This window comes from Anopheles darlingi, chromosome X (assembly GCF_943734745.1).
Source record: "Anopheles darlingi chromosome X, idAnoDarlMG_H_01, whole genome shotgun sequence".
Taxonomy (NCBI): Eukaryota; Metazoa; Arthropoda; class Insecta; order Diptera; family Culicidae; genus Anopheles; species Anopheles darlingi.
Genome location: NC_064873.1, coordinates 5,927,038 through 5,953,561, shown reverse-complemented (window position 1 = coordinate 5,953,561; position 26,524 = coordinate 5,927,038). Strand labels below are relative to the sequence as shown.

The window sequence follows — 26,524 nt, the reverse complement described above, 5'->3', positions numbered from 1 at the left end:
GAACGATGTCCTGCTGTGTTGCGCTGATAGCGATATGATTATGAAGCGGTGCCTGCTTCGTCCGTTATCAACGTTACCACGCTCCCGTTTGGGAGGAATGAGCAAGGCATGAGATGCTGCCACGTTCATTGAAATTTATTTTCGGATCCTACGCCAACCGCCGTTTATTCTGCATTCACTTAGCCAAACAGCCGGCGCTTCTTATCACACCACCTCTCATTGTATCAGACGACACCTCTCATCTGACTGTACCACACAGAACAGGGGCCAAACATTGCACCTTCATTCGTTTTTGGCATTATGGGAGCGTCCCTCCTTATCGGTTCCGCGGTCCGCGAGGGGTCCGAGAAAACAAAACGTAATAATGGTAAGGGCAGCGATGCTGGGAATTTTCCACACCAGGGCTGCGCGATAGTTCGGTGGCGATGACGTTCGTACGGGTATAGCGCAGCCTCCTGTAGTGACGGAGCAGCTAGCTAATCTGCAACGGTTAACCGGTGATACCGTTCGACCATTAGGACAATCTCCGCCCTTGGCGTGCACCATTCGATGGTCACCGGTCGTAAGAATCGGACAACTGCCAACTGCGCAATCTCCACAAATCCGCTAGCTGGCTGGGGTGCGCAGGCACGTATCCCGTGCATCGTTCGATCGATCGGTCGATCGAGGTTTTTGTTTGTTTGTTCGTTGTTTGGACCACAATTCCACCTTCCTTTTCAGGGGCTCGGATCGCATACAGCTGTATCACCGATCGTGCCTGCTCCCGAGAGCCGATAATAGCCAGAAAGCTGCGCAGCAGAGTGGTTGCTTCGTCTACGGCGTAGCCATCCTTAGCCACTCTCCTTCGTATAGATTCGGGATGCGTGATAGTACGCGTACGCGATTGTGCCTCTCCAGACAGACGGGACAGGCTACCTATAAAGGGCCGGTTCATGAGCTGATCTATAAACATTCGGTGGCGATCAGCGGAAACTCCCGGACGCCGGCGGACCAGAAAACATGGCAGAAGCGCTCTATACCAGCAAACGGATATTCCTGAACAGTGCAACCCCAGTGACTCCCGGGGATCCGTGTGAGGTGTTCTCCGGCGGCCTGCTTATCTCGACTATCGATGGACGCGTAACGCGCGTGCTCGACTCCTGGGGAGCGGTTGAAGCGTACTTACTAGAGAGCAAGCGGCAGGAGTTGGAAACAGGCACACGTTTAGAGGTAAATTTAGGCCGCTCGCTCCCGCTCTGAGCAATCCCGATCCCGATGGTGATTCGGATATTCGACATCCTTTTCTCTCGGATTTTAGCGTTATGATTTCGGCGATCTGTTGATGATGCCGGGACTCGTCGATACGCATGTGCACATCAATGAGCCGGGACGAACGGAGTGGGAGGGCTTCCGGACAGCGACCAAGGCGGCGGCGGCCGGTGGCTTTACTACCGTCGCCGATATGCCGCTCAACTCCATCCCTCCGACGACGACCGTTGCAAACCTGCGCACTAAGCTAGCAGCCGCTCGCGGCCAGCTATACGTCGACGTGGCCTTTTGGGGCGGGATCGTTCCGACCAATGTGGACGACGACGGTGGCAAGGCAAGCGAGCTGCACCAGCTCGTAGCCGCTGGAGTGATCGGCTTCAAATGTTTTCTTTGCCCGAGCGGTGTCGACGAGTTCCCGCACGTTAGCGAGGAGCAGGTGCACCGAGCCGCCCAGTTGCTTGAGGGTACCGGAGCGGTGCTGGCGGTATGTTACGGCAACGGTTAACCATCATCCCTCTCATATAGTTTCTTCATCTTCCATCTAATATATTTCATTTAAGTTCTCTGATATAATTCTCTCCCTTCCCCCCTTTCTCTCTCTCTCTCTCTCGCTCTCTCTCTCTCTCTCTCTCTTTGGTACTTTTATTTTTTTCTTTCTCTCCCTTTCCTTTCTCCAACACTCGAGGGGTATTTCGAAGGACAGTTCCATGCGGAAATGGAGTGTACAGAGCGACAAATACCGGCAGCGGAAACCCGGTCACCTAGTGGTGAACCGGAAACACGGTCATCGAGGCAAATAGACGACCCCGCCAACTACCATACATTCCTGGCAACGCGGCCGGAACTGATGGAGCAGCAGGCGATCGAGTTGGTAGGGCAAGTGGCACAGGATTACAAGATTCGGGCCCATATCGTGCACCTGTCGGCAGCCAGTGCATTACCAGTGATACGCAGAGCTCGTGCCAACGGGGCCAATCTGACTGTGGAAACGTGCCATCACTATCTGGCGCTGTCGGCCGAGGACGTACCCGATTCGGGAACCGAGTACAAGTGTTGCCCGCCAATTCGGGACAGCAGCAATCAGCAGCGGCTGTGGCGGGCGGTTTGCGACCGCGACATCAATCTAATCGTGTCAGATCATTCTCCCAGCCCGCCTACTCTTAAGCTGCAGCTGGCCGAGGACGACCAGCGGCGAGGCAACTTCCTGGAGGCCTGGGGTGGCATCGCATCGGTGCAGTTCGGTTTGCCCCTCTTCTGGACGCACTGCCACCGGTACGGGTTAGGGTTGGCCGATATGGTCCGACTGCTTGGCATGGAGCCAGCTTACCTGTGCGGCATGAGCCTGCGCAAAGGCCGCCTCGATCCCGGCTACGACGGCGATCTGTGCGTCTGGGACCCAGACGGTCTGTTTACTGTGACCGAGGAGTTGATCGAGTTCCAGCACAAACGGACCACACCGTACCTCAACCGGGAGCTGCGCGGTATCGTGCATGCTACCTTCCTCCGCGGCACACCAGTTTATCGGCGCGATGCGGATCCGGACCGACGCTTTGCCGGTCCTCCGCTGGGTAATATTCTGCTACGCGATCCGGCCGAAACACAGCAGCAGCAGCAGCAGACCTGCGGCGATCGGATGAATAAGGGCAGCCGTGCAGGATTACCGCCCTCCCTGTATCCAGGGCCTCGTGGGTGAGCAGAGAGAAGAAGGCGAATACCTGTAGTAGGTCTATTCGGCGATAAAGCAGAAGCAGTAGAACATTTAGCACAGTATTTAAGCAAACCCTCTATCTCAACCATCCGATGTGCTGGATGAATGCAATCATGAGCGTCTCGGACCCGGTCCGATCTCGGCTGATGCAACAACTTTCGAACTAGAATAAAATCTAAGCTTTGCAAGAGCATTCAGAATAAGTAATTATAAATATGAAACCAATAAAAAAAAGAAGGGAGCCATTGGCCATCTCGTAAAATGCATGATTGCTACTCGTCGTCTTTTCAATAATCGTAGCAATAACCATAGGCACCATAATAGCAACAAGAACAAAAAGCCCCAAGTTGGCACCCAGGTCGGTATTCCAAGGAAGCATCATCCAACAACATATTTTCGAGTGTGTACCTAAAACTCCCTAAAAGGGCCTTTCAAATTAACCACCAATAATATGATTATGACGCCAAAATTCATAAGGCACACACACACACGCGCGCGCGCGCGTACGCACGCATGATTAGCGCTTCACCCAGCAATGAGAAGCGAGGCACGCTTACGCTCACGCATACACTTCATGTGCGACTCACTATGCGTGCTTGTGAGATGCGTCGATCTAGTTGTGTATACACTACTCCTAAGACCACATAAGAGGTTTGCAAGTGTGAGCCGCGCAAAGAGAACAAAGGAATGCGATCCAGAAGGTAGCCGAGAATAATGCGTTCTAAGATGAAAAACACCACCGGCGCGTGATTCCATAGGCGAGGCAGTTGCTTTTTCATTCCCGTTACGTCAGCCTAAGGAAGTGCACAAACGAGATCATATCGAGTTCGCAAAATTTGTCGCATCGAAGCAGCAAACAGTGCATTTAGTTTTCGAATAATTATTCGTGGTTTTGTGCGCTTACAGCAACATTCGGTGGTGCATTGCATACAGCTGTGGTTTTGGACGACGACGAGTTCGCGGATTGACAGCCTAAGTGCAGTGACCGTACGCATTTAATTTGCGAGTTGTGAAAAGGTTAGTGATAGCAATTGAAATAAATAGATACAAGTGTTAGAATTAGCGAAATGACCCGCGACGAGTCACCGTGAGCGACGGTCACCGAAATCTTCCATCTACGCAGCAGCACTAGCTTAGTGGTGCTGCGTGTGGTTTGTGTAAAAGCCCGTGTGCTGTGATCCTTTGGCGTGTAATTCTTGATTATGAGAATGAGTTCACCTTCGGTGACCAACCTTTTTGATTTTGTTTCACTCCAGTGACTGCATCGGCCAGTAACTCCTCAACCCTCGAGAATCGAAACTATAAACAACTGCGAAATGGCTGCTGATCGCGATTTAGATTTTCTGCGAGCATACTATTCGCTTCCACCAGGCGCACAAGAAATACTTTATATGTGGAACCAGCATCGATTAATCGAAGGCTCTATCACAGACGCGCAAATGCCGGCGTCGGTGGAAACTTTCATTGATGTCAATGGAATAACAATCTGGGAGCGCGATTTGTATCAACCGTTGCTGACTTTTTTGGAACACCTACGCCTAGAGGGGCTGATTACAACAGAATGGAAGACCATGATGGTAACCCGTATTCTGGTAAGTTTGTCCAGCGTATGAGTTGAAAACTCAAATTAAGTTTGAATCTTCCATTGGAACTATGTTTCAGAACATACGTAATGCGCTCTCCAACTAAACGGTTGCGGTGAAGCAGCTCAATCATGCCCGACCGACTTGAAGCCGAACAAAAACACGGCCACCATCAACCATTCCGGGATGATGCAGATGTTTCACGACAGGATAAGGCTAGCCAACGGCTCCCCGTTCCACTCTTTAACAGGAGCCCTATAATGAAGTAAATAAAAAGGAAAACATTCTCGTACCCAGCACCAGGGTACAGTCACCAGGAACATTAAGTAATTTGCTGTTGTACAACTAACGATGGCTCCTGAAAGTATGCTAATCGGTGACCGAGTATGCACGCAGATGTTGGGTACGGCCGAACGATGTCCTGCTGTGTTGCGCTGATAGCGATATGATTATGAAGCGGTGCCTGCTTCGTCCGTTATCAACGTTACCACGCTCCCGTTTGGGAGGAATGAGCAAGGCATGAGATGCTGCCACGTTCATTGAAATTTATTTTCGGATCCTACGCCAACCGCCGTTTATTCTGCATTCATTTAGCCAAACAGCCGGCGCTTCTTATCACACCACCTCTCATTGTATCAGACGACACCTCTCATCTGACTGTACCACACAGAACAGGGGCCAAACATTGCACCTTCATTCGTTTTTGGCATTATGGGAGCGTCCCTCCTTATCGGTTCCGCGGTCCGCGAGGGGTCCGAGAAAACAAAACGTAATAATGGTAAGGGCAGCGATGCTGGGAATTTTCCACACCAGGGCTGCGCGATAGTTCGGTGGCGATGACGTTCGTACGGGTATAGCGCAGCCTCCTGTAGTGACGGAGCAGCTTGCTAATCTGCAACGGTTAACCGGTGATACCGTTCGACCATTAGGACAATCTCCGCCCTTGGCGTGCACCATTCGATGGTCACCGGTCGTAAGAATCGGACAACTGCCAACTGCGCAATCTCCACAAATCCGCTAGCTGGCTGGGGTGCGCAGGCACGTATCCCGTGCATCGTTCGATCGATCGGTCGATCGAGGTTTTTGTTTGTTTGTTCGTTGTTTGGACCACAATTCCACCTTCCTTTTCAGGGGCTCGGATCGCATACAGCTGTATCACCGATCGTGCCTGCTCCCGAGAGCCGATAATAGCCAGAAAGCTGCGCAGCAGAGTGGTTGCTTCGTCTACGGCGTAGCCATCCTTAGCCACTCTCCTTCGTATAGATTCGGGATGCGTGATAGTACGCGTACGCGATTGTGCCTCTCCAGGCAGACGGGACAGGCTACCTATAAAGGGCCGGTTCATGAGCTGATCTATAAACATTCGGTGGCGATCAGCGGAAACTCCCGGACGCCGGCGGACCAGAAAACATGGCAGAAGCGCTCTATACCAGCAAACGGATATTCCTGAACAGTGCAACCCCAGTGACTCCCGGGGATCCGTGTGAGGTGTTCTCCGGCGGCCTGCTTATCTCGACTATCGATGGACGCGTAACGCGCGTGCTCGACTCCTGGGGAGCGGTTGAAGCGTACTTACTAGAGAGCAAGCGGCAGGAGTTGGAAACAGGCACACGTTTAGAGGTAAATTTAGGCCGCTCGCTCCCGCTCTGAGCAATCCCGATCCCGATGGTGATTCGGATATTCGACATCCTTTTCTCTCGGATTTTAGCGTTATGATTTCGGCGATCTGTTGATGATGCCGGGACTCGTCGATACGCATGTGCACATCAATGAGCCGGGACGAACGGAGTGGGAGGGCTTCCGGACAGCGACCAAGGCGGCGGCGGCCGGTGGCTTTACTACCGTCGCCGATATGCCGCTCAACTCCATCCCTCCGACGACGACCGTTGCAAACCTGCGCACTAAGCTAGCAGCCGCTCGCGGCCAGCTATACGTCGACGTGGCCTTTTGGGGCGGGATCGTTCCGACCAATGTGGACGACGACGGTGGCAAGGCAAGCGAGCTGCACCAGCTCGTAGCCGCTGGAGTGATCGGCTTCAAATGTTTTCTTTGCCCGAGCGGTGTCGACGAGTTCCCGCACGTTAGCGAGGAGCAGGTGCACCGAGCCGCCCAGTTGCTTGAGGGTACCGGAGCGGTGCTGGCGGTATGTTACGGCAACGGTTAACCATCATCCCTCTCATATAGTTTCTTCATCTTCCATCTAATATATTTCATTTAAATTCTCTGATATAATTCTCTCTCTTCCCCCCTTCTCTCTCTCTCTCTCTCTCTCTCTCTCTCTCTCTCTCTCTCTCTCTCTCTCTCTTGTTCTTTTATTTTTTTCTTTCTCTCTATTTCGAAGGACAGTGCCATGCGGAAATGGAGTGTACAGAGCGACAAATACCGGCAGCGGAAACCCGGTCACCTAGTGGTGAACCGGAAACACGGTCATCGAGGCAAATAGACGACCCCGCCAACTACCATACATTCCTGGCAACGCGGCCGGAACTGATGGAGCAGCAGGCGATCGAGTTGGTAGGGCAAGTGGCACAGGATTACAAGATTCGGGCCCATATCGTGCACCTGTCGGCAGCCAGTGCATTACCAGTGATACGCAGAGCTCGTGCCAACGGGGCCAATCTGACTGTGGAAACGTGCCATCACTATCTGGCGCTGTCGGCCGAGGACGTACCCGATTCGGGAACCGAGTACAAGTGTTGCCCGCCAATTCGGGACAGCAGCAATCAGCAGCGGCTGTGGCGGGCGGTTTGCGACCGCGACATCAATCTAATCGTGTCAGATCATTCTCCCAGCCCGCCTACTCTTAAGCTGCAGCTGGCCGAGGACGACCAGCGGCGAGGCAACTTCCTGGAGGCCTGGGGTGGCATCGCATCGGTGCAGTTCGGTTTGCCCCTCTTCTGGACGCACTGCCACCGGTACGGGTTAGGGTTGGCCGATATGGTCCGACTGCTTGGCATGGAGCCAGCTTACCTGTGCGGCATGAGCCTGCGCAAAGGCCGCCTCGATCCCGGCTACGACGGCGATCTGTGCGTCTGGGACCCAGACGGTCTGTTTACTGTGACCGAGGAGTTGATCGAGTTCCAGCACAAACGGACCACACCGTACCTCAACCGGGAGCTGCGCGGTATCGTGCATGCTACCTTCCTCCGCGGCACACCAGTTTATCGGCGCGATGCGGATCCGGACCGACGCTTTGCCGGTCCTCCGCTGGGTAATATTCTGCTACGCGATCCGGCCGAAACACAGCAGCAGCAGCAGCAGACCTGCGGCGATCGGATGAATAAGGGCAGCCGTGCAGGATTACCGCCCTCCCTGTATCCAGGGCCTCGTGGGTGAGCAGAGAGAAGAGGGCAAAGACCTGTAGTAGGTCTATTCGGCGATAAAGCAGAAGCAGTAGAACATTTAGCACAGTATTTAAGCAATCCCTCTATCTCAACCATCCGATGTGCTGGATGAATGCAATCATGAGCGTCTCGGACCCGGTCCGATCTCGGCTGATGCAACAACTTTCGAACTAGAATAAAATCTAAGCTTTGCAAGAGCATTCAGAATAAGTAATTATAAATATGAAACCAATTAAAAAAATAAGGCAGCCATTGGCCATCTCGCGATTGGCCGGTGGCCGGTGTGTGTGTATATATATACAATATGGCAGCGTCGGTCATTACTCCTAAGACCACATAAGAGGTTTGCAAGTGTGAGCCGCGCAAAGAGAACAAAGGAATGCGATCCAGACGGTAGCCGAGAATAATGAGTTCTAAGAAGAAAAACACCACCGGCGCGTGATTCCATAGGCGAGGCAGTTGCTTTTTCATTCCCGTTACGTCAGCCTAAGGAAGTGCACAAACGAGATCGTATCGAGTTCGTAAAATTTGTCGCATCGAAGCAGCAAACAGTGCATTTAGTTTTCGAATAATTATTCGTGGTTTTGTGCGCTTACAGCAACATTCGGTGGTGCATTGCATACAGCTGTGGTTTTGGACGGCGACGAGTTCGCGGATTGACAGCCTAAGTGCAGTGACCGTACGCATTTAATTTGCGAGTTGTGAAAAGGTTAGTGATAGCAATTGAAATAAATAGATCCAAGTGTTAGAATTAGCGAAATGACCCGCTGAGCGACGGTCACCGAAATCTTCCATCTACGCAGCAGCACTAGCTTAGTGGTGCTGCGTGTGGTTTTTGAAAAAGCCCGTGTGCTGTGATCCTTTGGCGTGTAATTCTTGATTATGAGAATGAGTTCACCTTCGGTGACCAACCTTTTTGATTTTGTTTCACTCCAGTGACTGCATCGGCCAGTAACTCCTCAACCCTCGAGAATCTAAAGTATAAACAACATCGAAATGGCTGCTGATCGCGTTTGTTTGGATATTGTGCGAGCATACTATTCGCTTAAAGAAATAATAGATATGTGGAACCAGCATCGATCGATCGAAGGCTTTATCACAGACTCGCAAATACCGGCGTCGGTGGAAACTTTCATTGATGTCAATGGAATAACAATCTGGGAGCGCGATTTGTATCAACCGTTGCTGACTCTTTTGGAATACCTACGCCAAGAGGGGCTGATTACAACAGAATGGAAGAACATGATGGTAACCCGTATTCTGGTAAGTTTGTCCAGTGTATGAGTTGAAAACTCAAATTAAGTTTGAATCTTCCATTGGAACTATGTTTCAGAACATAAGTAATGCGCTCTTCGACTAAACGGCTGCGGTGAAGCAGCTCAATCATGCCCGACCGACTTGAAGCCGAACAAAAACACGGCCACCATCAACCATTCCGGGCTGATGCAGATGTTTCACGACAGGATAAGGCTAGCCAACGGCTCCCCGTTCCACTCTTTAACAGGAGCCCTATAATGAAGTAATTAAAAGGAAAACATTCTCGTACCCAGCACCAGGGTACAGTCACCAGGAACATTAAGTAATTTGCTGTTGTACAACTAACGATGGCTCCTGAAAGTATGCTAATCGGTGATCGAGTATGCACGCAGATGTTGGGTACGGCCGAACGATGTCCTGCTGTGTTGCGCTGATAGCGATATGATTATGAAGCGGTGCCTGCTTCGTCCGTTATCAACGTTACCACGCTCCCGTTTGGGAAGAATGAGCAAGGCATGAGATGCTGCCACGTTCATTGAAATTTATTTTCGGATCCTTCGCCAACCGCCGTTGATTCTGCATTCACTTAGCCAAACAGCCGGCGCTTCTTATCACACCACCTCTCATTGTATCAGACGACACCTCTCATCTGACTGTACCACACAGAACAGGGGCCAAACATTGCACCTTCATTCGTTTTTGGCATTATGGGAGCGTCCCTCCTTATCGGTTCCGCGGTCCGCGAGGGGTCCGAGAAAACAAAACGTAATAATGGTAAGGGCAGCGATGCTAAGAATTTTCCACACCAGGGCTGCGCGATAGTTCGGTGGCGATGACGTTCGTACGGGTATAGCGCAGCCTCCTGTAGTGACGGAGCAGCTTGCTAATCTGCAACGGTTAACCGGTGATACCGTTCGACCATTAGGACAATCTCCGCCCTTGGCGTGCACCATTCGATGGTCACCGGTCGTAAGAATCGGACAACTGCCAACTGCGCAATCTCCACAAATCCGCTAGCTGGCTGGGGTGCGCAGGCACGTATCCCGTGCATCGTTCGATCGATCGGTCGATCGAGGTTTTTGTTTGTTTGTTCGTTGTTTGGACCACAATTCCACCTTCCTTTTCAGGGGCTCGGATCGCATACAGCTGTATCACCGATCGTGCCTGCTCCCGAAAGCCGATAATAGCCAGAAAGCTGCGCAGCAGAGTGGTTGCTTCGTCTACGGCGTAGCCATCCTTAGCCACTCTCCTTCGTATAGATTCGGGATGCGTGATAGTACGCGTACGCGATTGTGCCTCTCCAGACAGACGGGACAGGCTACCTATAAAGGGCCGGTTCATGAGCTGATCTATAAACATTCGGTGGCGATCAGCGGAAACTCCCGGACGCCGGCGGACCAGAAAACATGGCAGAAGCGCTCTATACCAGCAAACGGATATTCCTGAACAGTGCAACCCCAGTGACTCCCGGGGATCCGTGTGAGGTGTTCTCCGGCGGCCTGCTTATCTCGACTATCGATGGACGCGTAACGCGCGTGCTCGACTCCTGGGGAGCGGTTGAAGCGTACTTACTAGAGAGCAAGCGGCAGGAGTTGGAAACAGGCACACGTTTAGAGGTAAATTTAGGCCGCTCGCTCCCGCTCTGAGCAATCCCGATCCCGATGGTGATTCGGATATTCGACATCCTTTTCTCCCGGATTTTAGCGTTATGATTTCGGCGATCTGTTCGGCCCATATCGTGCACCTGTCGGCAGCCAGTGCATTACCAGTGATACGCAGAGCTCGTGCCAACGGGGCCAATCTGACTGTGGAAACGTGCCATCACTATCTGGCGCTGTCGGCCGAGGACGTACCCGATTCGGGAACCGAGTACAAGTGTTGCCCGCCAATTCGGGACAGCAGCAATCAGCAGCGGCTGTGGCGGGCGGTTTGCGACCGCGACATCAATCTAATCGTGTCAGATCATTCTCCCAGCCCGCCTACTCTTAAGCTGCAGCTGGCCGAGGACGACCAGCGGCGAGGCAACTTCCTGGAGGCCTGGGGTGGCATCGCATCGGTGCAGTTCGGTTTGCCCCTCTTCTGGACGCACTGCCACCGGTACGGGTTAGGGTTGGCCGATATGGTCCGACTGCTTGGCATGGAGCCAGCTTACCTGTGCGGCATGAGCCTGCGCAAAGGCCGCCTCGATCCCGGCTACGACGGCGATCTGTGCGTCTGGGACCCAGACGGTCTGTTTACTGTGACCGAGGAGTTGATCGAGTTCCAGCACAAACGGACCACACCGTACCTCAACCGGGAGCTGCGCGGTATCGTGCATGCTACCTTCCTCCGCGGCACACCAGTTTATCGGCGCGATGCGGATCCGGACCGACGCTTTGCCGGTCCTCCGCTGGGTAATATTCTGCTACGCGATCCGGCCGAAACACAGCAGCAGCAGCAGCAGACCTGCGGCGATCGGATGAATAAGGGCAGCCGTGCAGGATTACCGCCCTCCCTGTATCCAGGGCCTCGTGGGTGAGCAGAGAGAAGAGGGCAAAGACCTGTAGTAGGTCTATTCGGCGATAAAGCAGAAGCAGTAGAACATTTAGCACAGTATTTAAGCAATCCCTCTATCTCAACCATCCGATGTGCTGGATGAATGCAATCATGAGCGTCTCGGACCCGGTCCGATCTCGGCTGATGCAACAACTTTCGAACTAGAATAAAATCTAAGCTTTGCAAGAGCATTCAGAATAAGTAATTATAAATATGAAACCAATTAAAAAAATAAGGCAGCCATTGGCCATCTCGCGATTGGCCGGTGGCCGGTGTGTGTGTATATATATACAATATGGCAGCGTCGGTCATTACTCCTAAGACCACATAAGAGGTTTGCAAGTGTGAGCCGCGCAAAGAGAACAAAGGAATGCGATCCAGACGGTAGCCGAGAATAATGAGTTCTAAGAAGAAAAACACCACCGGCGCGTGATTCCATAGGCGAGGCAGTTGCTTTTTCATTCCCGTTACGTCAGCCTAAGGAAGTGCACAAACGAGATCGTATCGAGTTCGTAAAATTTGTCGCATCGAAGCAGCAAACAGTGCATTTAGTTTTCGAATAATTATTCGTGGTTTTGTGCGCTTACAGCAACATTCGGTGGTGCATTGCATACAGCTGTGGTTTTGGACGGCGACGAGTTCGCGGATTGACAGCCTAAGTGCAGTGACCGTACGCATTTAATTTGCGAGTTGTGAAAAGGTTAGTGATAGCAATTGAAATAAATAGATCCAAGTGTTAGAATTAGCGAAATGACCCGCTGAGCGACGGTCACCGAAATCTTCCATCTACGCAGCAGCACTAGCTTAGTGGTGCTGCGTGTGGTTTTTGAAAAAGCCCGTGTGCTGTGATCCTTTGGCGTGTAATTCTTGATTATGAGAATGAGTTCACCTTCGGTGACCAACCTTTTTGATTTTGTTTCACTCCAGTGACTGCATCGGCCAGTAACTCCTCAACCCTCGAGAATCTAAAGTATAAACAACATCGAAATGGCTGCTGATCGCGTTTGTTTGGATATTGTGCGAGCATACTATTCGCTTAAAGAAATAATAGATATGTGGAACCAGCATCGATCGATCGAAGGCTTTATCACAGACTCGCAAATACCGGCGTCGGTGGAAACTTTCATTGATGTCAATGGAATAACAATCTGGGAGCGCGATTTGTATCAACCGTTGCTGACTCTTTTGGAATACCTACGCCAAGAGGGGCTGATTACAACAGAATGGAAGAACATGATGGTAACCCGTATTCTGGTAAGTTTGTCCAGTGTATGAGTTGAAAACTCAAATTAAGTTTGAATCTTCCATTGGAACTATGTTTCAGAACATAAGTAATGCGCTCTTCGACTAAACGGCTGCGGTGAAGCAGCTCAATCATGCCCGACCGACTTGAAGCCGAACAAAAACACGGCCACCATCAACCATTCCGGGCTGATGCAGATGTTTCACGACAGGATAAGGCTAGCCAACGGCTCCCCGTTCCACTCTTTAACAGGAGCCCTATAATGAAGTAATTAAAAGGAAAACATTCTCGTACCCAGCACCAGGGTACAGTCACCAGGAACATTAAGTAATTTGCTGTTGTACAACTAACGATGGCTCCTGAAAGTATGCTAATCGGTGATCGAGTATGCACGCAGATGTTGGGTACGGCCGAACGATGTCCTGCTGTGTTGCGCTGATAGCGATATGATTATGAAGCGGTGCCTGCTTCGTCCGTTATCAACGTTACCACGCTCCCGTTTGGGAAGAATGAGCAAGGCATGAGATGCTGCCACGTTCATTGAAATTTATTTTCGGATCCTTCGCCAACCGCCGTTGATTCTGCATTCACTTAGCCAAACAGCCGGCGCTTCTTATCACACCACCTCTCATTGTATCAGACGACACCTCTCATCTGACTGTACCACACAGAACAGGGGCCAAACATTGCACCTTCATTCGTTTTTGGCATTATGGGAGCGTCCCTCCTTATCGGTTCCGCGGTCCGCGAGGGGTCCGAGAAAACAAAACGTAATAATGGTAAGGGCAGCGATGCTAAGAATTTTCCACACCAGGGCTGCGCGATAGTTCGGTGGCGATGACGTTCGTACGGGTATAGCGCAGCCTCCTGTAGTGACGGAGCAGCTTGCTAATCTGCAACGGTTAACCGGTGATACCGTTCGACCATTAGGACAATCTCCGCCCTTGGCGTGCACCATTCGATGGTCACCGGTCGTAAGAATCGGACAACTGCCAACTGCGCAATCTCCACAAATCCGCTAGCTGGCTGGGGTGCGCAGGCACGTATCCCGTGCATCGTTCGATCGATCGGTCGATCGAGGTTTTTGTTTGTTTGTTCGTTGTTTGGACCACAATTCCACCTTCCTTTTCAGGGGCTCGGATCGCATACAGCTGTATCACCGATCGTGCCTGCTCCCGAAAGCCGATAATAGCCAGAAAGCTGCGCAGCAGAGTGGTTGCTTCGTCTACGGCGTAGCCATCCTTAGCCACTCTCCTTCGTATAGATTCGGGATGCGTGATAGTACGCGTACGCGATTGTGCCTCTCCAGACAGACGGGACAGGCTACCTATAAAGGGCCGGTTCATGAGCTGATCTATAAACATTCGGTGGCGATCAGCGGAAACTCCCGGACGCCGGCGGACCAGAAAACATGGCAGAAGCGCTCTATACCAGCAAACGGATATTCCTGAACAGTGCAACCCCAGTGACTCCCGGGGATCCGTGTGAGGTGTTCTCCGGCGGCCTGCTTATCTCGACTATCGATGGACGCGTAACGCGCGTGCTCGACTCCTGGGGAGCGGTTGAAGCGTACTTACTAGAGAGCAAGCGGCAGGAGTTGGAAACAGGCACACGTTTAGAGGTAAATTTAGGCCGCTCGCTCCCGCTCTGAGCAATCCCGATCCCGATGGTGATTCGGATATTCGACATCCTTTTCTCCCGGATTTTAGCGTTATGATTTCGGCGATCTGTTCGGCCCATATCGTGCACCTGTCGGCAGCCAGTGCATTACCGGTGATACGCAGAGCTCGTGCCAACGGGGCCAATCTGACTGTGGAAACGTGCCATCACTATCTGGCGCTGTCGGCCGAGGACGTACCCGATTCGGGAACCGAGTACAAGTGTTGCCCGCCAATTCGGGACAGCAGCAATCAGCAGCGGCTGTGGCGGGCGGTTTGCGACCGCGACATCAATCTAATCGTGTCAGATCATTCTCCCAGCCCGCCTACTCTTAAGCTGCAGCTGGCCGAGGACGACCAGCGGCGAGGCAACTTCCTGGAGGCCTGGGGTGGCATCGCATCGGTGCAGTTCGGTTTGCCCCTCTTCTGGACGCACTGCCACCGGTACGGGTTAGGGTTGGCCGATATGGTCCGACTGCTTGGCATGGAGCCAGCTTACCTGTGCGGCATGAGCCTGCGCAAAGGCCGCCTCGATCCCGGCTACGACGGCGATCTGTGCGTCTGGGACCCAGACGGTCTGTTTACTGTGACCGAGGAGTTGATCGAGTTCCAGCACAAACGGACCACACCGTACCTCAACCGGGAGCTGCGCGGTATCGTGCATGCTACCTTCCTCCGCGGCACACCAGTTTATCGGCGCGATGAGGATCCGGACCGACGCTTTGCCGGTCCTCCGCTGGGTAATATTCTGCTCCGCGATCCGGCCGAAACACAGCAGCAGCAACAGACCTGCGGCGATCGGATGAATAAGGGCAGCCGTGCAGGATTACCGCCCTCCCTGTATCCAGGGCCTCGTGGGTGAGCAGAGAGAAGAAGGCGAATACCTGTAGTAGGTCTATTCGGCGATAAAGCAGAAGCAGTAGAACATTTAGCACAGTATTTAAGCAATCCCTCTATCTCAACCATCTGATGTGCTGGATGAATGCAATCATGAGCGTCTCGGACCCGGTCCGATCTCGGCTGATGCAACAACTTTCGAACTAGAATAAAATCTAAGCTTTGCAAGAGCATTCAGAATAAGTAATTATAAATATGAAACCAATAAAAAAAAAGAAGGGAGCCATTGGCCATCCCGTAAAATGCATGATTGCTACTCGTCGTCTTTTCAATAATCGTAGCAATAACCATAGGCACCATAATAGCAACAAGAACAAAAAGCCCCAAGTTGGCACCCAGGTCGGTATTCCAAGAAAGCATCATCCAACAACATATTTTCGAGTGTGTATCTAAAACTCCCTAAAATGGCCTTTCAAATTAACCACCAATAATATGATTATGACGCCAAAATTCATAAGGCACACACACACACGCGTGCGCGCGTACGCACGCATGATTAGCGCTTCACCCAGCAATGAGAAGCGAGGCACGCTTACGCTCACGCATACACTTCATGTGCGACTCACTATGCGTGCTTGTGAGATGCGTCGATCTAGTTGTGTATACTCTTCTTAATTGTTCTCTGCAAAACGTACATCAAACATCTGCATCTGTTTGTTGGGGCTTTAGCAAAACATTTAGCCGTGGCCACACGGAGCGAAAATTTGCGCGCAAATTTACAAATTAATGCCAAATCGTTTACGCTTCGATATGTTTACATGGCCGGGTTGAGGAAATTAAAATCGTTTTGTGGAAGAAAAGGATTGAACACACTAGCAATGATCACTATCTATCAATGTAAACCACAAATAGAACATATTGCGAGCCCTTCCGTTTGCAAACAGCTTTTACTCTAGGTTTTACGCTCCACGGACCTATAATCGTTTGACAGCATGTAAACGTCAAGCGTAAATGTTTTGGCATTAATTTTTTCGTTTGCGCTAGAGTTTTCGCCCCGTGTGGCCACGGCTTTTGACAAAAATATTTCGGCAGTTTTGGCATCGCTAAAAGTTGCGATTGGCCGGTGGCCGGTGTGTGTGTGTATATATACAATATGGCAGCGTCGGTCACTACTCCTAAGACCACATAAGAGGTTTGCAAGTGTGAGCCGCACAAAGAGAACAAAGGAATGCGATCCAGACGGTAGCCGAGAATAATGAGTTCTAAGAAGAAAAACACCACCGGCGCGTGATTCCATAGGCGAGGCAGTTGCTTTTTCATTCCCGTTACGTCAGCCTAAGGAAGTGCACAAACGAAATCATATCGAGTTCGTAAAATTTGTCGCATCGAAGCAGTAAACAGTGCATTTATTTTTCAAATCATTATTCGTGGTTTTGTGCGCTTCTAGCAACATTCGGTGGTGCATTGCATACAGCTGTGGTTTTGGACGGCGACGAGTTCGCGGATTGACAGCCTAAGTGCAGTGACCGTACGCATTTAATTTGCGAGTTGTGAAAAGGTTAGTGATAGCAATTGAAATAAATAGATACAAGTGTTAGAATTAGCGAAATGACCGGCTGAGCTACGGTCACCGAAATCTTCCATCTACGCAGCAGCACTAGCTTAGTGGTGCTGCGTATGGTTTTTGAAAAAACCCGTGTGCTGTGATCCTTTGGCGTGTAATTCTTGATTATGAGAATGAGTTCACCTTCGGTGACCAACCTTTTTGATTTTGTTTCACTCCAGTGACTGCATCGGCCAGTAACTCCTCAACCCTCGAGAATCTAAAGTATAAACAACATCGAAATGGCTGCTGATCGCGTTTGTTTGGATATTGTGCGAGCATACTATTCGCTTAAAGAAATAATAGATATGTGGAACCAGCATCGATCGATCGAAGGCTTTATCACAGACTCGCAAATACCGGCGTCGGTGGAAACTTTCATTGATGTCAATGGAATAACAATCTGGGAGCGCGATTTGTATCAACCGTTGCTGACTCTTTTGGAACACCTATGCCAAGAGGGGCTGATTACAACAGAATGGAAGAACATGATGGTAACCCGTATTCTGGTAAGTTTGTCCAGTGTATGAGTTGAAAACTCAAATTAAGTTTGAATCTTCCATTGGAACTATGTTTCAGAACCAACGCCCAACCCAACCAACGGGAGAAGGAGGAGTTGCGTGAGTACTTCGAAAAGTATGGAAAATAGCGAGCCGGCGCCCGGAGGCGCGAGCAGCTAAGGAGGCTCTCCACGTTCCCCATTCCGCTCTCTAACAGAAGCCCGATAATGAAGTAAATAAAGGAAAAAAACATTCCGCCCCCAGCGTATAGCGTCAGGCATCAGAAACTTTTAAGTAATTTGCTGTTGTACAACTAACGATGGCTCCTGAAAGTATGCTAATCGGTGATCGAGTATGCACGCAGATGTTGGGTACGGCCGAACGATGTCCTGTTGTGTTGCGCTGATAGCGATATGATTATGAAACGGTGTCTGCTTCGTCCGTTATCAACGTCAACCGCCGTTGATTCTGCATTCACTTCACTGCAACAGCCGGCGCTTCTTATCACACCACCTCTCATTGTATCAGACGACACCTCTCATCTGACTGTACCACACAGAACAGGGGCCAAACATTGCACCTTCATTCGTTTTTGGCATTATGGGAGCGTCCCTCCTTATCGGTTCCACGGTCCGCGAGGGGTCCGAGAAAACAAATCGTAATAATGGTAAGGGCAGCGATGCTAAGAATTTTCCACACCAGGGCTGCGCGATAGTTCGGTGGCGATGACGTTCGTACGGGTATAGCGCAGCCTCCTGTATTGACGGAGCAGCTAGCTAATCTGCAACGGTTAACCGGTGATACCGTTCGACCATTAGGACAATCTCCGCCCTTGGCGTACACCATTCGATGGTCACCGGTCGTAAGAATCGGACAACTGCCAACTGCGCAATCTCCACAAATCCGCTAGCTGGCTGGGGTGCGCAGGCACGTATCCCGTGCATCGTTCGATCGATCGGTCGATCGAGGTTTTTGTTTGTTTGTTCGTTGTTTGGACCACAATTCCACCTTCCTTTTCAGGGGCTCGGATCGCACACAGCTGTATCACCGATCGTGCCTGCTCCCGAGAGCCGATAATAGCCAGAAAGCTGCGCAGCAGAGTGGTTGCTTCGTCTACGGCGTAGCCATCCTTAGCCACTCTCCTTCGTATAGATTCGGGATGCGTGATAGTACGCGTACGCGATTGTGCCTCTCCAGGCAGACGGGACAGGCTACCTATAAAGGGCCGGTTCATGAGCTGATCTATAAACATTCGGTGGCGATCAGCGGAAACTCCCGGACGCCGGCGGACCAGAAAACATGGCAGAAGCGCTCTATACCAGCAAACGGATATTCCTGAACAGTGCAACCCCAGTGACTCCCGGGGATCCGTGTGAGGTGTTTTCTGGCGGCCTGCTTATCTCGACTATCGATGGACGCGTAACGCGCGTGCTCGACTCCTGGGGAGCGGTTGAAGCGTACTTACTAGAGAGCAAGCGGCAGGAGTTGGAAACAGGCACACGTCTAGAGGTAAATTTAGGCCGCTCGCTCCCGCTCTGAGCAATCCCGATCCCGATGGTGATTCGGATATTCGACATCCTTTTCTCTCGGATTTTAGCGTTATGATTTCGGCGATCTGTTGATGATGCCGGGACTCGTCGATACGCATGTGCACATCAATGAGCCGGGACGAACGGAGTGGGAGGGCTTCCGGACAGCGACCAAGGCGGCGGCGGCCGGTGGCTTTACTACCGTCGCCGATATGCCGCTCAACTCCATCCCTCCGACGACGACCGTTGCAAACCTGCGCACTAAGCTAGCAGCCGCTCGCGGCCAGCTATACGTCGACGTGGCCTTTTGGGGCGGGATCGTTCCGACCAATGTGGACGACGACGGTGGCAAGGCAAGCGAGCTGCACCAGCTCGTAGCCGCTGGAGTGATCGGCTTCAAATGTTTTCTTTGCCCGAGCGGTGTCGACGAGTTCCCGCACGTTAGCGAGGAGCAGGTGCACCGAGCCGCCCAGTTGCTTGAGGGTACCGGAGCGGTGCTGGCGGTATGTTACGGCAACGGTTAACCATCATCCCTCTCATATAGTTTCTTCATCTTCCATCTAATATATTTCATTTAAGTTCTCTGATATAATTCTCTCCCTTCCCCCCTTTCTCTCTCTCTCTCTCTCTCTCTCTCTCTCTCTCTCTCTCTTGTACTTTTATTTTTTTCTTTCTCTCCCTTTCCTTTCTCCAACACTCGAGGGGTATTTCGAAGGACAGTTCCATGCGGAAATGGAGTGTACAGAGCGACAAATACCGGCAGCGGAAACCCGGTCACCTAGTGGTGAACCGGAAACACGGTCATCGAGGCAAATAGACGACCCCGCCAACTACCATACATTCCTGGCAACGCGGCCGGAACTGATGGAGCAGCAGGCGATCGAGTTGGTAGGGCAAGTGGCACAGGATTACAAGATTCGGGCCCATATCGTGCACCTGTCGGCAGCCAGTGCATTACCAGTGATACGCAGAGCTCGTGCCAACGGGGCCAATCTGACTGTGGAAACGTGCCATCACTATCTGGCGCTGTCGGCCGAGGACGTACCCGATTCGGGAACCGAGTACAAGTGTTGCCCGCCAATTCGGGACAGCAGCAATCAGCAGCGGCTGTGGCGGGCGGTTTGCGACCGCGACATCAATCTAATCGTGTCAGATCATTCTCCCAGCCCGCCTACTCTTAAGCTGCAGCTGGCCGAGGACGACCAGCGGCGAGGCAACTTCCTGGAGGCCTGGGGTGGCATCGCATCGGTGCAGTTCGGTTTGCCCCTCTTCTGGACGCACTGCCACCGGTACGGGTTAGGGTTGGCCGATATGGTCCGACTGCTTGGCATGGAGCCAGCTTACCTGTGTGGCATGAGCCTGCGCAAAGGCCGCCTCGATCCCGGCTACGACGGCGATCTGTGCGTCTGGGACCCAGACGGTCTGTTTACTGTGACCGAGGAGTTGATCGAGTTCCAGCACAAACGGACCACACCGTACCTCAACCGGGAGCTGCGCGGTATCGTGCATGCTACCTTCCTCCGCGGCACACCAGTTTATCGGCGCGATGCGGATCCGGACCGACGCTTTGCCGGTCCTCCGCTGGGTAATATTCTGCTACGCGATCCGGCCGAAACACAGCAGCAGCAGCAGCAGACCTGCGGCGATCGGATGAATAAGGGCAGCCGTGCAGGATTACCGCCCTCCCTGTATCCAGGGCCTCGTGGGTGAGCAGAGAGAAGAAGGCGAATACCTGTAGTAGGTCTATTCGGCGATAAAGCAGAAGCAGTAGAACATTTAGCACAGTATTTAAGCAAACCCTCTATCTCAACCATCCGATGTGCTGGATGAATGCAATCATGAGCGTCTCGGACCCGGTCCGATCTCGGCTGATGCAACAACTTTCGAACTAGAATAAAATCTAAGCTTTGCAAGAGCATTCAGAATAAGTAATTATAAATATGAAACCAATTAAAAAAATAAGGCAGCCATTGGCCATCTCGCGATTGGCCGGTGGCCGGTGTGTGTGTATATATATACAATATGGCAGCGTCGGTCATTACTCCTAAGACCACATAAGAGGTTTGCAAGTGTGAGCCGCGCAAAGAGAACAAAGGAATGCGATCCAGACGGTAGCCGAGAATAATGAGTTCTAAGAAGAAAAACACCACCGGCGCGTGATTCCATAGGCGAGGCAGTTGCTTTTTCATTCCCGTTACGTCAGCCTAAGGAAGTGCACAAACGAAATCATATCGAGTTCGTAAAATTTGTCGCATCGAAGCAGTAAACAGTGCATTTATTTTTCAAATCATTATTCGTGGTTTTGTGCGCTTACAGCAACATTCGGTGGTGCATTGCATACAGCTGTGGTTTTGGACGGCGACGAGTTCGCGGATTGACAGCCTAAGTGCAGTGACCGTACGCATTTAATTTGCGAGTTGTGAAAAGGTTAGTGATAGCAATTGAAATAAATAGATCCAAGTGTTAGAATTAGCGAAATGACCCGCTGAGCGACGGTCACCGAAATCTTCCATCTACGCAGCAGCACTAGCTTAGTGGTGCTGCGTGTGGTTTTTGAAAAAGCCCGTGTGCTGTGATCCTTTGGCGTGTAATTCTTGATTATGAGAATGAGTTCACCTTCGGTGACCAACCTTTTTGATTTTGTTTCACTCCAGTGACTGCATCGGTCAGTAACTCCTCAACCCTCGAGAATCTAAAGTATAAACAACATCGAAATGGCTGCTGATCGCGTTTATTTAGATCTTCTGCGAGCATACTATTCGCTTCTATCAGGCGAACAAGAAATAATGGATATGTGGAACCAGCATCGATCGGTCGAAGGCTTTATCACAGACTCGCAAATACCGGCGTCGGTGGAAACTTTCATTGATGTCAATGGAATAACAATCTGGGAGCGCGATTTGTATCAACCGTTGCTGACTCTTTTGGAACACCTACGCCAAGAGGGGCTGATTACAACAGAATGGAAGAACATGATGGTAACCCGTATTCTGGTAAGTTTGTCCAGTGTATGAGTTGAAAACTCAAATTAAGTTTGAATCTTCCATTGGAACTATGTTTCAGAACATAAGTAATGCGCTCTTCGACTAAACGGCTGCGGTGAAGCAGCTCAATCATGCCCGACCGACTTGAAGCCGAACAAAAACACGGCCACCATCAACCATTTCGGGCTGATGCAGATGTTTCACGACAGGATAAGGCTAGCCAACGGCTCCCCGTTCCACTCTTTAACAGGAGCCCTATAATGAAGTAATTAAAAGGAAAACATTCTCGTACCCAGCACCAGGGTACAGTCACCAGGAACATTAAGTAATTTGCTGTTGTACAACTAACGATGGCTCCTGAAAGTATGCTAATCGGTGACCGAGTATGCACGCAGATGTTGGGTACGGCCGAACGATGTCCTGCTGTGTTGCGCTGATAGCGATATGATTATGAAGCGGTGCCTGCTTCGTCCGTTATCAACGTTACCACGCTCCCGTTTGGGAAGAATGAGCAAGGCATGAGATGCTGCCACGTTCATTGAAATTTATTTTCGGATCCTTCGCCAACCGCCGTTGATTCTGCATTCACTTAGCCAAACAGCCGGCGCTTCTTATCACACCACCTCTCATTGTATCAGACGACACCTCTCATCTGACTGTACCACACAGAACAGGGGCCAAACATTGCACCTTCATTCGTTTTTGGCATTATGGGAGCGTCCCTCCTTATCGGTTCCGCGGTCCGCGAGGGGTCCGAGAAAACAAAACGTAATAATGGTAAGGGCAGCGATGCTGGGAATTTTCCACAACAGGGCTGCGCGATAGTTCGGTGGCGATGACGTTCGTACGGGTATAGCGCAGCCTCCTGTAGTGACGGAGCAGCTTGCTAATCTGCAACGGTTAACCGGTGATACCGTTCGACCATTAGGACAATCTCCGCCCTTGGCGTGCACCATTCGATGGTCACCGGTCGTAAGAATCGGACAACTGCCAACTGCGCAATCTCCACAAATCCGCTAGCTGGCTGGGGTGCGCAGGCACGTATCCCGTGCATCGTTCGATCGATCGGTCGATCGAGGTTTTTGTTTGTTTGTTCGTTGTTTCGACCACAATTCCACCTTCCTTTTCAGGGGCTCGGATCGCATACAGCTGTATCACCGATCGTGCCTGCTCCCGAGAGCCGATAATAGCCAGAAAGCTGCGCAGCAGAGTGGTTGCTTCGTCTACGGCGTAGCCATCCTTAGCCACTCTCCTTCGTATAGATTCGGGATGCGTGATAGTACGCGTACGCGATTGTGCCTCTCCAGGCAGACGGGACAGGCTACCTATAAAGGGCCGGTTCATGAGCTGATCTATAAACATTCGGTGGCGATCAGCGGAAACTCCCGGACGCCGGCGGACCAGAAAACATGGCAGAAGCGCTCTATACCAGCAAACGGATATTCCTGAACAGTGCAACCCCAGTGACTCCCGGGGATCCGTGTGAGGTGTTTTCTGGCGGCCTGCTTATCTCGACTATCGATGGACGCGTAACGCGCGTGCTCGACTCCTGGGGAGCGGTTGAAGCGTACTTACTAGAGAGCAAGCGGCAGGAGTTGGAAACAGGCACACGTTTAGAGGTAAATTTAGGCCGCTCGCTCCCGCTCTGAGCAATCCCGATCCCGATGGTGATTCGGATATTCGACATCCTTTTCTCTCGGATTTTAGCGTTATGATTTCGGCGATCTGTTGATGATGCCGGGACTCGTCGATACGCATGTGCACATCAATGAGCCGGGACGAACGGAGTGGGAGGGCTTCCGGACAGCGACCAAGGCGGCGGCGGCCGGTGGCTTTACTACCGTCGCCGATATGCCGCTCAACTCCATCCCTCCGACGACGACCGTTGCAAACCTGCGCACTAAGCTAGCAGCCGCTCGCGGCCAGCTATACGTCGACGTGGCCTTTTGGGGCGGGATCGTTCCGACCAATGTGGACGACGACGGTGGCAAGGCAAGCGAGCTGCACCAGCTCGTAGCCGCTGGAGTGATCGGCTTCAAATGTTTTCTTTGCCCGAGCGGTGTCGACGAGTTCCCGCACGTTAGCGAGGAGCAGGTGCACCGAGCCGCCCAGTTGCTTGAGGGTACCGGAGCGGTGCTGGCGGTATGTTACGGCAACGGTTAACCATCATCCCTCTCATATAGTTTCTTCATCTTCCATCTAATATATTTCATTTAAGTTCTCTGATATAATTCTCTCCCTTCCCCCCTTTCTCTCTCTCTCTCTCTCTCTCTCTTTCTCTCTCTCTCTTGTACTTTTATTTTTTTCTTTCTCTCCCTTTCCTTTCTCCAACACTCGAGGGGTATTTCGAAGGACAGTTCCATGCGGAAATGGAGTGTACAGAGCGACAAATACCGGCAGCGGAAACCCGGTCACCTAGTGGTGAACCGGAAACACGGTCATCGAGGCAAATAGACGACCCCGCCAACTACCATACATTCCTGGCAACGCGGCCGGAACTGATGGAGCAGCAGGCGATCGAGTTGGTAGGGCAAGTGGCACAGGATTACAAGATTCGGGCCCATATCGTGCACCTGTCGGCAGCCAGTGCATTACCAGTGATACGCAGAGCTCGTGCCAACGGGGCCAATCTGACTGTGGAAACGTGCCATCACTATCTGGCGCTGTCGGCCGAGGACGTACCCGATTCGGGAACCGAGTACAAGTGTTGCCCGCCAATTCGGGACAGCAGCAATCAGCAGCGGCTGTGGCGGGCGGTTTGCGACCGCGACATCAATCTAATCGTGTCAGATCATTCTCCCAGCCCGCCTACTCTTAAGCTGCAGCTGGCCGAGGACGACCAGCGGCGAGGCAACTTCCTGGAGGCCTGGGGTGGCATCGCATCGGTGCAGTTCGGTTTGCCCCTCTTCTGGACGCACTGCCACCGGTACGGGTTAGGGTTGGCCGATATGGTCCGACTGCTTGGCATGGAGCCAGCTTACCTGTGCGGCATGAGCCTGCGCAAAGGCCGCCTCGATCCCGGCTACGACGGCGATCTGTGCGTCTGGGACCCAGACGGTCTGTTTACTGTGACCGAGGAGTTGATCGAGTTCCAGCACAAACGGACCACACCGTACCTCAACCGGGAGCTGCGCGGTATCGTGCATGCTACCTTCCTCCGCGGCACACCAGTTTATCGGCGCGATGCGGATCCGGACCGACGCTTTGCCGGTCCTCCGCTGGGTAATATTCTGCTACGCGATCCGGCCGAAACACAGCAGCAGCAGCAGCAGACCTGCGGCGATCGGATGAATAAGGGCAGCCGTGCAGGATTACCGCCCTCCCTGTATCCAGGGCCTCGTGGGTGAGCAGAGAGAAGAAGGCGAATACCTGTAGTAGGTCTATTCGGCGATAAAGCAGAAGCAGTAGAACATTTAGCACAGTATTTAAGCAATCCCTCTATCTCAACCATCCGATGTGCTGGATGAATGCAATCATGAGCGTCTCGGACCCGGTCCGATCTCGGCTGATGCAACAACTTTCTAACTAGAATAAAATCTAAGCTTTGCAAGAGCATTCAGAATAAGTAATTATAAATATGAAACCAATAAAAAAAAAGAAGGGAGCCATTGGCCATCTCGTAAAATGCATGATTGCTACTCGTCGTCTTTTCAATAATCGTAGCAATAACCATAGGCACCATAATAGCAACAAGAACAAAAAGCCCCAAGTTGGCACCCAGGTCGGTATTCCAAGAAAGCATCATCCAACAACATATTTTCGAGTGTGTACCTAAAACTCCCTAAAAGGGCCTTTCAAATTAACCACCAATAATATGATTATGACGCCAAAATTCATAAGGCACACACACACACGCGCGCACGCGCGCACGCACGCACGCATGATTAGCGCTTCACCCAGCAATGAGAAGCGAGGCACGCTTACGCTCACGCATACACTTCATGTGCGACTCACTATGCGTGCTTGTGAGTACAATATGGCAGCGTCGGTCACTACTCCTAAGACCACATAAGAGGTTTGCAAGTGTGAGCCGCGCAAAGAGAACAAAGGAATGCGATCCAGAAGGTAGCCGAGAATAATGCGTTCTAAGATGAAAAACACCACCGGCGCGTGATTCCATAGGCGAGGCAGTTGCTTTTTCATTCCCGTTACGTCAGCCTAAGGAAGTGCACAAACGAGATCATATCGAGTTCGCAAAATTTGTCGCATCGAAGCAGCAAACAGTGCATTTAGTTTTCGAATAATTATTCGTGGTTTTGTGCGCTTATAGCAACATTCGGTGGGGCGTTGCATACAGCTGTGGTTTTGGACGACGACGAGTTCGCGGATTGACAGCCTAAGTGCAGTGACCGTACGCATTTAATTTGCGGGTTGTGAAAAGGTTAGTGATAGCAATTGAAATAAATAGATCCAAGTGTTAGAATTAGCGAAATGACCCGCTGAGCGACGGTCACCGAAATCTTCCATTTACGCAGCAGCGCTAGCTTAGTGGTGC

At 51.5% G+C, this 26,524-nt stretch overlaps 5 protein-coding genes and 1 long non-coding RNA gene across 11 annotated transcripts; all 6 read left to right on the top strand.

Moving 5' to 3' along the window:
* The first annotated feature begins 897 nt into the window (after positions 1-897).
* LOC125950647 (allantoinase-like) lies at positions 898-8,391 on the top strand. Its single transcript, XM_049678828.1, has 4 exons — positions 898-1,209; positions 1,298-1,732; positions 1,952-2,972; positions 7,907-8,391. Exons 1-3 carry the CDS (start codon positions 1,000-1,002, stop codon positions 2,939-2,941), a joined length of 1,635 nt encoding a protein of 544 aa, XP_049534785.1. The 5' UTR covers positions 898-999; the 3' UTR covers positions 2,942-2,972; positions 7,907-8,391.
* Positions 5,950-7,909, top strand: LOC125957423 (allantoinase-like). The gene is made up of 3 exons (XM_049690152.1): positions 5,950-6,159; positions 6,248-6,682; positions 6,799-7,909. The coding sequence occupies exons 1-3, from the start codon at positions 5,950-5,952 to the stop codon at positions 7,873-7,875; spliced, it is 1,722 nt and encodes a 573-aa protein (XP_049546109.1). The 3' UTR covers positions 7,876-7,909.
* LOC125950625 (allantoinase-like) lies at positions 6,050-12,171 on the top strand. Of its 2 annotated transcripts, none has more exons than XM_049678803.1 (2): positions 6,050-6,159; positions 10,845-12,171. In XM_049678803.1, the coding sequence occupies exon 2, from the start codon at positions 10,849-10,851 to the stop codon at positions 11,656-11,658; it is 810 nt and encodes a 269-aa protein (XP_049534760.1). In that variant the 5' UTR covers positions 6,050-6,159; positions 10,845-10,848; the 3' UTR covers positions 11,659-12,171. The 2 variants fall into 2 exon arrangements, with proteins under 2 accessions (XP_049534760.1, XP_049534753.1); XM_049678796.1 differs by lacking the exon at positions 6,050-6,159 and adding an exon at positions 10,647-10,756.
* Positions 12,172-14,429: 2,258 nt separating this feature from the next.
* Positions 14,430-15,438, top strand: LOC125957340 (allantoinase-like). The gene is made up of 2 exons (XM_049690025.1): positions 14,430-14,539; positions 14,628-15,438. The coding sequence occupies exon 2, from the start codon at positions 14,632-14,634 to the stop codon at positions 15,436-15,438; it is 807 nt and encodes a 268-aa protein (XP_049545982.1). The 5' UTR covers positions 14,430-14,539; positions 14,628-14,631.
* Positions 15,439-16,626: 1,188 nt separating this feature from the next.
* LOC125950662 (uncharacterized) lies at positions 16,627-17,787 on the top strand. Its single transcript, XR_007468738.1, has 3 exons — positions 16,627-16,971; positions 17,199-17,525; positions 17,596-17,787. It is a non-coding gene; the product is annotated as an uncharacterized LOC125950662 (long non-coding RNA).
* An 833-nt stretch (positions 17,788-18,620) lies between these two features.
* LOC125950500 (allantoinase-like) lies at positions 18,621-25,567 on the top strand. Of its 5 annotated transcripts, none has more exons than XM_049678570.1 (3): positions 18,621-19,025; positions 19,114-19,548; positions 19,748-21,338. In XM_049678570.1, the coding sequence occupies exons 1-3, from the start codon at positions 18,816-18,818 to the stop codon at positions 20,753-20,755; spliced, it is 1,653 nt and encodes a 550-aa protein (XP_049534527.1). In that variant the 5' UTR covers positions 18,621-18,815; the 3' UTR covers positions 20,756-21,338. The 5 variants fall into 5 exon arrangements, with proteins under 5 accessions (XP_049534527.1, XP_049534535.1, XP_049534544.1 ...); XM_049678578.1 differs by lacking the exons at positions 19,114-19,548; positions 19,748-21,338 and adding exons at positions 23,737-24,171; positions 24,369-25,567 and having other exon boundaries at positions 18,625-19,025; XM_049678587.1 differs by lacking the exon at positions 19,748-21,338 and adding an exon at positions 24,369-25,567 and having other exon boundaries at positions 18,625-19,025.
* The last annotated feature ends 957 nt before the right edge of the window (positions 25,568-26,524 follow it).

Bases quoted from the DNA above. Each gene is read 5' to 3' on its own strand.
- LOC125950647 (XM_049678828.1), top strand. From the start codon at position 1,000: ATGGCAGAAGCGCTCTATACCAGCAAACGGATATTCCTGAACAGTGCA. The intron at 1,210-1,297 runs GTAAATTTAGGC...CTCGGATTTTAG, and splicing joins AAACAGGCACACGTTTAGAG to CGTTATGATTTCGGCGATCT. The intron at 1,733-1,951 runs GTATGTTACGGC...TTCGAAGGACAG, and splicing joins GTACCGGAGCGGTGCTGGCG to TTCCATGCGGAAATGGAGTG.
- LOC125957423 (XM_049690152.1), top strand. From the start codon at position 5,950: ATGGCAGAAGCGCTCTATACCAGCAAACGGATATTCCTGAACAGTGCA. The intron at 6,160-6,247 runs GTAAATTTAGGC...CTCGGATTTTAG, and splicing joins AAACAGGCACACGTTTAGAG to CGTTATGATTTCGGCGATCT. The intron at 6,683-6,798 runs GTATGTTACGGC...CCTTCTCTCTCT, and splicing joins GTACCGGAGCGGTGCTGGCG to CTCTCTCTCTCTCTCTCTCT.
- LOC125950625 (XM_049678803.1), top strand. From the start codon at position 10,849: ATGATTTCGGCGATCTGTTCGGCCCATATCGTGCACCTGTCGGCAGCC.
- LOC125957340 (XM_049690025.1), top strand. From the start codon at position 14,632: ATGATTTCGGCGATCTGTTCGGCCCATATCGTGCACCTGTCGGCAGCC.
- LOC125950500 (XM_049678578.1), top strand. From the start codon at position 18,816: ATGGCAGAAGCGCTCTATACCAGCAAACGGATATTCCTGAACAGTGCA. The intron at 19,026-23,736 runs GTAAATTTAGGC...CTCGGATTTTAG, and splicing joins AAACAGGCACACGTCTAGAG to CGTTATGATTTCGGCGATCT. The intron at 24,172-24,368 runs GTATGTTACGGC...CCAACACTCGAG, and splicing joins GTACCGGAGCGGTGCTGGCG to GGGTATTTCGAAGGACAGTT.